Source organism: Zootoca vivipara, chromosome 14 (assembly GCF_963506605.1).
Source record: "Zootoca vivipara chromosome 14, rZooViv1.1, whole genome shotgun sequence".
Taxonomy (NCBI): Eukaryota; Metazoa; Chordata; class Lepidosauria; order Squamata; family Lacertidae; genus Zootoca; species Zootoca vivipara.
In genome coordinates, this window is record NC_083289.1 from 14,603,716 (window position 1) to 14,615,905 (window position 12,190).

General features: G+C 42.0%; 1 protein-coding gene across 1 annotated transcript; it reads left to right on the plus strand.

The window, feature by feature from the left end:
• Positions 1-880: 880 nt before the first annotated feature.
• On the plus strand, positions 881-8,087 carry BLOC1S6 (biogenesis of lysosomal organelles complex 1 subunit 6). The gene is made up of 5 exons (XM_035132115.2): positions 881-1,039; positions 2,975-3,119; positions 3,315-3,402; positions 4,575-4,661; positions 6,470-8,087. Exons 1-5 carry the CDS (start codon positions 976-978, stop codon positions 6,587-6,589), a joined length of 504 nt encoding a protein of 167 aa, XP_034988006.1. The 5' UTR covers positions 881-975; the 3' UTR covers positions 6,590-8,087.
• The last annotated feature ends 4,103 nt before the right edge of the window (positions 8,088-12,190 follow it).

Sequence of the window (12,190 nt, forward strand, 5' to 3'; positions counted from 1 at the left end):
CTGGTGGCGTGGCGGCAGCAGGAGGCCCCCATTAGCTAAAGTGGTACCTCAGGTTAATAAGTTTCAGGTTAAGAATGGACCTCCAGAACAGATTAAGTTCTTAATCAGAGGTACCACTGTATTCTGGTTGGAGAAGGATAACCGTGATGTATTTTGAAAAATCAATGAAGATTAAACTTGGAGCAAAAGTCAACTGCTCATGGTCCCCTTTAGAGTTACCATTAGGGTTGCCAGACTCAATAGAGGACAGGACTTCTTTAATTGCCTTTAATTGCCCTGCTCTCTTTTGAGTCTGGAAACCTTAAACAGATTCCAAGCAAAGGGTCTGCTGGTTTCTCTTTAAGGTTTCCAGATTCAAACGAGAGCAAGGCAATTAAAGGCACAGAAGTCCTGTCCTCTATTGAGTCTGGCAACCCTAGTTACCATGAATAGTTTTCTTTTTAATTGGCAGCTTCTGCTTTAATTGCGAGGTGGGGATATTTCCACACACACACACCCCAAGCTATATATTCTGGTTGCCTGGTTTTGTTTTGTTGCCTTTATTCTACTTGTAGAATACTATGGTGCTGTTTCTCTTTATTCTTTCTCTTTCTCTCATTTACGTCTCACCATGTTTGGCTCACTAATAACAACAACAACAACAGTAATAATATATTTGTACCCCGGCCATCTGGCGGGGTCTCCCCAGTCACTGTGGGCTGCTTCCAACAAAGATTAAAAATACTTTAAAATTATGTACTTCGAACTTTCAATAGAGATGTTTTTTTAAAAACAACAACATTGCTGTTCGCCTCTAGCCTTTTCTTCTATTATCTCTATGGTTCTCAGGCGCCCGTCTTCCTTCCTACGTCGAGGCTGGCTGCCTTTTTGACCGGAAGGCCTACTCCTACTTCCGGCTTTGGCGGGGCCTGGCGTTGCCTTGGCTTCCCCTCGAAAATAAATATCTTGTCTGTCTGTTTCGTGAGGGAGGAAGCGATGAGTCTGGCGGACCCGCTGGACGTGAAGGCGGCTCTGCAGGCCCGAAACGACCCTGCTTTGGGTATGTTGGCTTCGGCGGCCGGGGCTGCCGTTGCGGGGGGTTGGGCTAGATGACCCCCGGGGGTCCCCTCGCGGGGCCCTCAAAGTCTGTACGGATTTGATCCGCTCGCAATTGGTCCGTTTGGGAAGACGTCTAGTCCGCTCACAGATCTGCGGATCATGCGGCAGGAGCCTTCCAGAACCGCAGCAAAAAACGGCTCGCTTCCTTCAGACGCCGTGAAATGTTATTAAGCCCGTCATAAAATATCACGGGGTTGCATCCGGCGTTATCCCTGCTCGGAGTAGACCTGTTGAGAACTGTGGGACATGGCTGGGGAAATCCAGCCAGATGGGCGGGGTATAAATAATTAAATTATTATTATTATTTATTAACCAGATGAGCGGGTATAAATATCATCATCATCATAATTGTATTTTATTATTGGCCAACTCTGGTCCCATTAATCTCGACAGGTCCGTGTTTCAGTGTAACTGTTACGGTAGTTGGGATGCAGCCCCTCAGTTCTTGGAAGATGCCACAGGATTTTTTGGTTTTGTTCCAAAGGATGTGTTTTCGTTTGTTTCTTTGTTGCATTGCAACGACATCTTCTAGATATGGCTAAAGAATAAGATAACATCCGAACTGCTAGAAAGTTAGTGGAAAACTCCATGTGTTGAGTCCTTATTGCTTCACTTCAATGTTTCCATGTACTCAACTAGTCAAATTAGGGAAAGAGCAAAAAAATGACTGCTGTAACTAAGGCCAATTGGATTTAATAATAATAATAATAATAATAATAATAATAATAATAATTTTATTGTTTATACTCTGATGGGAGGGCGTTCCACAGGGCAGGTGCCACTACCGAGAAGGGCCTCTGTCTGGTTCCCTGTAACCTCACTTCTCGCAGGGAGGGAACCTCCAGAAATCCCTCGGAGCTGGACTTCAGTGTCTGGGCTAAACGATGGGGGTGGAGACGCTTGAGGGCCAAAATGGGTTACCCAACTTGGTTGCAGATAATAAAAAGCATACTTTGAAAGGTTCTGCTTACCTTTGTTTGTTTTCTAAAAGTGCATATGCCTCTTGAATGAGTTGTTGTTGTTGTTTTTAAGACTCAAAAGCAGTTTATAAAAGGTGAAACAATAAAATAAAACTCACAACCGTACTCTAGCACAGCGTTTCTCAACCGCTGTTCTGTGGCACACTAGTGTGCTGCGAGACGCTGGCTGGTGTGCCGCGACGTGCGGCGACGAGAAGGGCGATTTGCATTGTCACGTGCCTGGCAGCCGCCAATAAGCAGCGCTGACCCGCCGGAAAGCAATATTTCTCCTCCTCTTTCCCGAAGCTCAGTGCAAACGAGCACACAACACTAACCCGCCGGAAAGCAATATTTGGCAAGTGTTTCTTACAGTCATAATTATAATATAGGGCGGCACAGAGTTAATTTTTTAAACTTTTTTAATGGTGGTGTGCCTCGTGATTTTTTTCACGGAACAAGTGTGCCGTGGCCCAAAAAAGGTTGAGAAACACTGCTCTAGCAAGCAGCAAAAAAGAGTACAGTGCGATTTCACTAGAAAACTACCAAAAATTGAAGAGATGGGTGGGTGAATAAGGTGGCCTTTATTTATGCATGTTGTTCAGATTACCCAGTAATGTTCTCTGGGTGACCCGCAGTATAAAATAATTTTAGCAGGGATCTTGCAGTACTCTTTAGTAAAATAAAAAAAATTCCTTCAGTAGCACCTTAAAGACCAACTAAGTTTATATTTTGGTATGAGCTTTCGTGTGCATGCACACTTCTTCAGATACTCTTTAGTCTTTAGGGTTTTTAAGTGCTTGTTATTTAGTTGTATTTTGTATGCTTATTCATTGGGGTTTTTAATTTTGTATTTACATAATTAGTATTTGTGTGCACATGTATACACATTTGATAAAAATGTATGACATCTCTTACAGATTCTAACGATAATTCTCCCGATGAAGGATTAATAGAAGACTTCACTGTTATAGACCAGAAAGCTGTGGAGCAGCTGACAGAAGGGCTGATTTCACATTATTTACCAGATCTACAACGATCAAAACTATCCTTAAAAGAGCTAACGTATGTAAACAATCAAAATGCATGTGTTTCTTTTTCTTTCTTTCAAATGCTAAATACTGTAGATTGTAAGAAAAGAATGAGAATAAAAGAATGTTTGACTTTTCTGGCAGGCAGCATTTGCTCTTCACTAAATTCTGTAATTGAATACGTTGTTTTATTGTGAAATATGTGTAAACTATAGCATTCTTCTTTCAGACAGAACCAAGAAGTACTACTAGAAACTCTGCAGCAAGAAATCTCAAAGTTTAAAGAATGCAATTCTGTTCTTGATATCAATGTGCTGGTAAGTGTGTTCTGTCAGATAACTGTTTGCTTTTTCCTCAGTTTTAAAGGTCATGTGTTTGTACAAAAACACTACAAATGGAATCTTGTATTTTGAGAAAAATCTATGCTAAGTGGGGAAACCTAAACACAGGATAACTAACCACAACCAGGGAAATTTAGCATCTCATTCTGAAGTTTCATACCTTGCATATTTGTATTCACAATTGTCTCTCCTAAGATTGCAGTCCTTTGCACATGTAACATGGGAGTACAGTGGTAACTTGGTTCTCAAACTTAATCTGTTCCGGAAGTCCGTTCCAAAACCAAGGTGTGTAATGCAAAACACATTAATCTGTTCCAGACTTTTAAAAACAACCCCTGAAACAGCAATTTAACATGAATTTTACTATCTAATGAGACCATTGATCCATAAAATAAAAGCAATAACCAATGTACTGTACTATAAAATAAATAAGACAGTACTGTAGATTATAAAAATTAAAATTATTATTTTTTCTTACCTGCACTGGTGATAGTCATTGTTTGGATGGGGGCCTTTTATCCATTTCTGCAGTCACACAATCTTTCAGTAGCTGAACTGGATTCCCGACAGTCACAAAAACAAATGAACAGAAAAAGCCTCCAAAACAAAAACACAAAATAAATAGCAAAAACAAAAGTGCCAAACTTAGCCCGTTCCATTTGACTTCCGAAATGTTGGCAAACCAATACGCCGCTTCTGATTGGTGCAGGCGCCCCGGAAACAGTAGCCGACAGCCGCATCAGACATTTGGCTTCCGAAAAACGTTTGAGAACCTGAACACTTCCGGGTTTTCAGCGGTTGGGAACCAAGGTGTTTGAGAACCATGGTACCACTGTACTCCCCATCACACACTGTGAGACTTACCTTTGAGCAAACATACATAAATGAGAGTGCAGGTCAGCTCTTGATGTGGTACGACCTTTTAAAATAGATGGATTTTTAGCACATTCTAGCATCATACATCCCAATCATTATGCAAGTTTACGTGGAAGAAACTCTCACTGAGAAGGTGGAACTTAACTCCCAAGTACGTACGCATTGTATTACAACTTTTCATTTATTTCAGTAACTTCAGGCAGTTACGTGAGTTGCTGATTTTGAAGTTCTATGTTCTGCTGAATTCTTTCTTTTTTGTTGTCGCTTTTAAGTTTTCAGAAGCAAAGTACTATCACAACAAGTTGGTAAACATTAGGAAGGAGATGTTGCTGCTGCATGAGAAAACATCAAAGTTGAAAGTGAGTTTTGTTTCACTTTGACTAACAAAGGTTAAAGAGTACTGCTTATTTCTTTGTTCTTTGAGGTCTTGCAGATCAAGTTTCATACTCTGCTTTTGCTTTATATTTCCATTGGGAACTAGCATTTTCTTAATTTTCCAGTTTTTGAAGTAGTTCTCTTTCTGATTAAAGGCTTGTGTACAGCAGAATCCCTAGTACCATTAGTGCTACCATGAGGAGAATTCATCAGGCTACCAGAGAATAGTTACCGTAATATTATGATATTGCAATCTTGTTAGTATGTTTGGGCTGCAATCATCTATACTTAGTGAGACTTACTTCTTTATTAATATATACATGATATCCAGTTGTACATGTCAGATTTAGGTCTCTAATGAATGAAGGTGACAGTCCTAGGCTTGCTTACCAGCAAGCAAGCACCACTTAACAAAACAGAACTTCCCTACAAGTAAGCATACATGGGCTGTATTAAAATTATCTATAGATGCTACCTAATGATGAATTCATCTTTTATTCATACATAAGCTAAATATTCAGTCTATATATTGGCTGAGGGACACGGGTGGCGCTGTGGGTTAAACCACAGAGCCTAGGGCTTGCCGATCAGAAGGTCGGTGGTTCGAATCCCCGCAACGGGGTGAGCTCCTGTTGCTCGGTCCCAGCTCCTGCCAACCTAGCAGTTCGAAAGCACATCAAAGTGCAAGTAGATAAATAGGTACCGCTACAGCGGGAAGGTAAACGGCGTTTCCATGTGCTGCTCTGGTTCACCAGAAGCGGCTTTGTCACGCTGGCCACATGACCTGGAAGCTGTACGTTGGCTCCCTCGGCCAATAACGCGAAATGAGCGTGCAGCCTCAGAGTCGGTCACGACTGGACCTAATGGTCAGGGGTCCCTTTACCTTATATATTGGCTACTCATAAGTGTTGTTTCAGTTGCTGTACTGGTAGGAGTGTATGTAAATATAAATACAGAATCTATTAACGGGTTTTTTATAGAATTATTTGAATTGTTTGTGTGTGTTGCACATAGTTTTTCCTTAGATAGACCAACAGCACTCCCTGTAATAGCAAACTCAGGTGGTGAGGGCTGGTAGAAAAAGAATAAAAGCAAGGCTACTGGAAAATAAAAAGAAGGTACAGTCGTACCTTGGATCTCGAACGAACACCTTGGCTCCTGAACAAATCTGCTCCCGAACGATCAAAACCCAGAAGTGAGTGTTCCGGTTTGCAAACAATTTTCGGAAGCCAAATGTCCAGTGCGGCTTCCGATTGGCTGCAGGAACTTCCTGCAGCCAATCAGAAGCCGTGCTTTGGTTTCTGAACGTTTTGGAAGTCGAACAGACTTGCAGAACGGATTCTGTTTGACTTCCAAGGTACGACTGTATTGTCATCAGCCTCTTTGGGAGGGACCTGTGAGGTTGCGGAAGGACTAAGTATCAACTTAGGGAGCATTCCACACACACCTAAAAAAAGCCTGATGTTGTCTGGGCACACTGAATAGCCATGGAATCCAGTATTGAGTGTCAGTTGGAAAAGCAAGTGGCAAAAATGTGTGAGAGGGGAAGAGAACGGGATACTATGCTTAGAGGGAATGGCTGGCTAAAATCCTGAACAGGAACACTTCTGTTAGGAGGATCCACTGTGACATTATGTTGCAAATCCCACTTGGTGTGTTTTTTTGGGGGGGGGGCTGGAGTTCTCTGAAAAACCTCAGGAGAAATAACAATGGGATATCGTTGCTGCTGTGCTGTCAAATCTAATTCTACAGCTTCAGGAAAGTCACATTCCTTTCTGGCCTTTCATTTCAGAGAAGAGCTCTCAAACTCCAGCAAAAGCGGCAGAAAGAAGAACTGGAACGAGAGCAGCAACGGGAAAAAGAGCTGGAAAGAGAGAAACAGTTAACCGCCAAGCCAGCTAAAAGAACATGAAAGCCGAACGTGTCTTGGCTTGTCGAATTAATTACACTATTCTCTGGACTTGGTGGGGAGGCCCATGTCGTACCTCTTGAACCTGATGTTCTTACTTGCCAAGAAGTCTATTAGTTCAGTATTAGCGTTTCCAGGTTGCTATTTCCTAATCAGGAAAGCAGGAACAGGGAGCTTACCAGCAGCTCAGTATGCCTTTTTGATTAACGGTATACAACTTAACGTTGCTGTGTCAGCCTTTTTCTTACTTCCCACAAATAGAACAATGTATTATTTAACAACATCTTAGATGGTCTAGGTTGGTGCATCCTTGTCCCATGTATGAATGTTTTGTTGATAGCTGACCTCTACCTCATTAACTATAGGCTTAATCTTTAAGTCTGGTTTACAATTCTTGGCTCGTTGATTCTCCCTTTCCTGTTGCCGTGTACAAAATAAGCGTGGCAGCCATAAACCGACTAGGAATGAGAAGCCCGTAAGACAACCTTGTCCGTTTTATTTCAACTCTGAGAACATAAGGCACTGCTGGCGAAGTCAGGCTTTTAGATTCAATTATGTTGTCTTCCGATCATGTCAGAATTAAAGTATGTCTGTAAAAACCAAGGGCAAATAAGTGGAGTGCTCTTGCATAACACTGATTTCAGTGGTGGCAGTAGTGAAGTTTACGTGGCAAAACTGTTGGCTCTGCATACGCTGCAGGTTCCTGCTGAAATCGCAAAATGTGGATGATACAGGGCCCTCCGGATGTGGTAATACTAGAATTCCCAGAAGCCCTAATCAGCACAGCACAAACAACAGTCAGGGATGATGTGAGTTCTAGTCTAGCAGCATCTCGAGCGCCAAAAGTTCCCCATCCCTTCCATATTTAAACTCCCATGTTTAGAGGGTTGGAGGGTTAGGGCAGGCTCCCCAACCTTCGGCCCTCCAGATGTTTTGGACTACAATCCCCATCATCCCTGACCGCTGGTCCTGTTAGCTAAGGATCATGGGAGTTGTAGGTCCAAACATCTGGAGGGCCGCAGATGGGGGATGCCTGGGTTAGGGTGTTGGTTGGAGGGTTAGGGATGGGGTTATGGGCGAGGGAGAGGGCCAGAGGGTTAGAAAGGATTAGAGACATATCTAGGGAGCCCCTTGAAAGTTATTGTAGATTATAACCGTTGGTTCCAGCTTTCATAGTGGTGCTCCGTAGCAAGTGGTTTTAGAATTGTAGTTCAATATGCATTGCAATGACATCTTCTATATGTGGCAAAAGAATAGAATGACATCTGAACAGCTAGAAAGCTAGTGGAAAACTCCATGTGTTGAGTCCTTATTGCTTCACTTCAATGTAACATGTTTGTTTTTTTATGTCCATGTTTCTATGTCCTCAACTACTCAAATTATGGAAAAAGCAAAAAAAATGACTGCTGTAACTAAGGCCAATTGGATTTCAAACAATCTTGGGGGCCAAAATGGGTTACCTGACTTGGTTGCAGATAATAAAAAGCATACTTTAAAAGGTTCTGCTTGCCTTTTAAAAATAAATTTAATTTAATTGCGTACTTCTCAGTGGGGGGAAATCCTTGATAGATGCTGTGCTTTCCACTTATTTCTAAAGGATATATACTGTATAGATATATAGATATAAATCTAAAGTCCAGGAGGGTTTTATTGTTTTTGTTTTGGGACAGAGTATCTCCTGTTAAAACACCTTATTTGTAATCAAATGTAAATGAAATTAGATTGCAGATATATATATATAGCTTAATTCCAATAAAATGAAAAAAGAGACACAATATGAAAAAATAAAGAGAAACAATTCAACCAACTTCATTTTATCAAATGTCTTTGTCTTTAACTTTAATATATATATATATATATATATATATATATATATATATATATAATTGTTAATGCCTATTATTTCACTTCCCTCTCCCTTTAGGGGGAAGAGTGTGTTCCATCCTTTTCTGTAAGAGCGAACAAGAGAACTTTCATCAGACTTGTGAAATGATGCATTTTCAAACATTCTGAAAGGAAACTTGCAGGAACTTGTGCTAGCTAGAGTAATCACATGCATTACATTGCAATTCCCTTTTCCCTTAAATCTAGGGATTACTTGCCTACAAAACTGCCAAACGGGCAGCTACTAGCCCATTTGTTTAGGGCTTGTTCTTTGTAAAACCAGCGTGACTTCCAACAATTAAAATTCCCTTTTTTAAAACCCCGAAACTTGCCAGGTCATATTTTTTATTAGAAATTAAAAGTTTGTTTTAATAATAAAAGTTGGCCCTTTCAAGGCTTATATTGCATAGAGAAAATGTATTGTTAGTTACAGTCTAAGCTTTTAGAAATAATCCCTATTCTATGTGGTGGACATGCCCTATCAAAATAAGTTTGGGGAATTTTTAAAATGAAATGGACACAAATATAGATAGGTTCTATTATTATGCCAACTTTCAAATGGCTTTATTATCTATTTTTTGTGGGAGCCTGGAAATGATGCTTCACAAGGAATTAGTCACTTAAGAGTCACTGTAGCCAAGAATTAGAAAAGCACAATTCTGGACCGTTCTGAAAGATGGTATCTACAAGTGATCAGATAAAAACCTTACTATTGGTATATGTGTTTATAAATTCTCATGCGGTTTCTGGGCCCATAAATTTGGTTCACAGTGATGGATACTCAAGTTCGGAGCTTTAAAATGTCATAATGAAACTCGGATTTATTTATTATTATTATTTGCCATTAGCAAGTATATTTTGCAAAATCACAAAGAACACGCCTTTTTCACCTTATTTTTTAAAAAATCTCAACTACAAGTTTTCTTGGATTTGCTGTAAACCTTTTCAGCACTTCCTTCTCAAATTCCTCCCCCCCCCCGGGTAGTTTTTCTGTGCACACTCAGTAAGCAGAGCCATTTTTTTTCTTTAAAAATGTTTAGGGGTACTCTCATTCTCCTACTCATATTGAAATACTTGCCCCTCAATGAGGCCAAACTTAGATTCACAAAATGTTTAGGGGTATGCGTACTCCTGCGTATCCCAGAAAAAAAGTGCACTCTGTGTGTGTGTGTGTGTGTGTGTAATTTTTATTCAATTTTCTGTAGAAAATTCATTTTTACATCCTTAAAATATCAGTGACTTCCCTTCTCTTTCCATGGTTCATTTTGCATAACATAAATCCCTGCATATTTTACATGAACTAAACCATTCAGTATGCTATTAATACATCCATCAAAATTTATTTACACTCTTGAATTTATCTTAACGCTGCCAGCAGTTTTCAAGTGTACACTGTTTCCCCACATATATTCAATAAACATTTTCCACCCTTCTCTAAACGTATAACAACAACAACAAAGATGTTTATTCGGCTTTACACCCATCATAAAACACAACACAACAAATCAAATAAAACAGTGGACTCGTACAAGCCACAAATAATATAACACAATTCACAGCTCAGCTAAACGTATATTGTTCTTGTTCTATATGTTTAGTCCGCAAGGTGCACATATTCCATCAGCTTTAATTGCCATTCTTCTCAGATTTTTTAAAACTTCATTGTGTGCTCATGCACTGAAGTGTCTTGGGCAACCCCAGTGTGTAAGGGCTCCCTGCATTTGGATTAGGGTAGTAGCACTTAGGACTGAGATGGGTCTGTTCTGCGTTTGTATCCTGCTTTTTGACATGTAGGGAGCTGCCTTTTCCAGGTCAGACCATTTGTCCATCTGGACGGTTAAGTCCAGTCAAAGGCAACTATGGGGTTGCGGAGCTCATCTCGCTTTCAGGCCGGCGTTTGTCCACAGACAGCTTTCTGAGTCATGAGGCCAGCATGACTAAACCGCTTGTGGTGCAACGGAACACGATGACGGAAACCAGAGCACATGGAAACACCGTTTACCTTCCCGCCACAGCGGTACCTATTTATCTACTTCAGGGGTCAGCAAACTTTTTCAGCAGGGGAGCCGGTCCACTGTCCCTCACACCTTGTGGGGGGCCGGACTATATTTTGAAAAAAAAATATGAATGAATTCCTATGCCCCACAAATAACCCAGAGATGCATTTTAAATAAAAGGACACATTCTGCTCATGTAAAAACATGCTGATTCCCGGACCGTCTGCGGGCCGGATATAGAAGGCGATTGGGCCACATCCGGCCCCTGGGCCTTAGTTTGGGAACCCCTGATCTACTTGCACTGGCATGCTTTCGAACTGCCAGTGTGGTGTAGTGGTTAAGAGTGGTGGACTCGTAATCTGATGAACCGGGTTTGATTCCCCGCTCCTCCACATGCAGCTGCTGGGTGACCTTGGGCTAGTCACACTTCTCTGAAGTCTCTCAGCCTCTCTCACCTCACAGAGATTTTGTTGTGGGGGAGGAAGGGAAAGGAGATTAACCTCTTTGAGACTCCTTAGGGTAGTGATAAAGCGGGATATCAAATCCAAACACTACTTCTAGGTTGGCAGAAGCTGGGACAGAACAACGAAAGCTCACTCCGTCGCGGGGATTCGAACCGCCAAGTTTCTGATCGGCAAGCCCAAGAGGCTCAGTGGTTTAGACCTATCTCAGTACTGTCCACACTGATTGGCAGCAGCCTGCCAAAGTTTCAGAAGGAACCCCCCCCCTCCACTTGCAAATGGCTGGAGCGGCAGGCGTGAGAATTTTCTTGGTGCACAGACACCCAGGGATCAAATAAGGTACTGCTTCAGGGAGATGCTGCTGTAGCAAGACTGATAGCTTATCACTGCCTAACACGATGTGAGCCTTGAGCAGGTTTGCCAGACAAACATGTTGAGTTTACAGATTAATTTAGCGCTCGTACTCCTGCGCTTAAAAGATCAACAAGCCCTGAGCATGCAAATAATGACAACAAGCTTCTGCAGTGCAAGGCACCTACAGAAGTGGGGAAGATCATGAATCCTGCGTTTGAGAGTGATTCTCTCTGCTGCGTCAATGCCACTAGAGACAGTTTTAGGGCAGCGCACTGGGTGCCAGACTGCAGGGGGCGCCAAAAGAATGCTGCAGAACAGAGCATGAGAGGTGGAGGGGGCTCCAAATTTTAGCTTTGCACAGGGTGGTCTAAACCGCTGAGCCTCTTGGGCTTGCCGATTGGAAGGCCGGCAGTTTGAATTTCCGCGACAGGGTGGCTCCTGTTTCTCCGTTCCAGGTTCTGCCAACCTAGCTGTTCGAAAGTATGCCAGTGCAAGTAGATAAATCGGTACCGCTGTGGTGGGAAGGTAAATGGCGTTTCAGTTTGCTCTGGTCTCCGTCCCGGTGTTCCGTTGCGCCAGAAGCGGTTTAGTCATGCTGGCCCCATGACCCGGAAAGCTGTCTGTCGACAAACGTCATCTCCCTCGGCCTGAAAGTGAGATGAGCGCCACAACCCCATAATCGCCTTTGACTGGATTTAACCGTCCAGGAGTCCTTTATCTTTTTTTTTACCTTTGCCGCTGAAATTGGAAAGCTCAAAAGTCCTGCTTGGGGTGCAAAGCTGCATTCTCTTCTGGGCAAAAGCCATTAGCTTGACTCAGAAAGACAATGGAGTGCACCTCCAGGGGTGAAGTCAAACCCCTGGAGAATTACAGTGCCTGCTGTGGCTGCAGAGACTGGTAACTTCTTA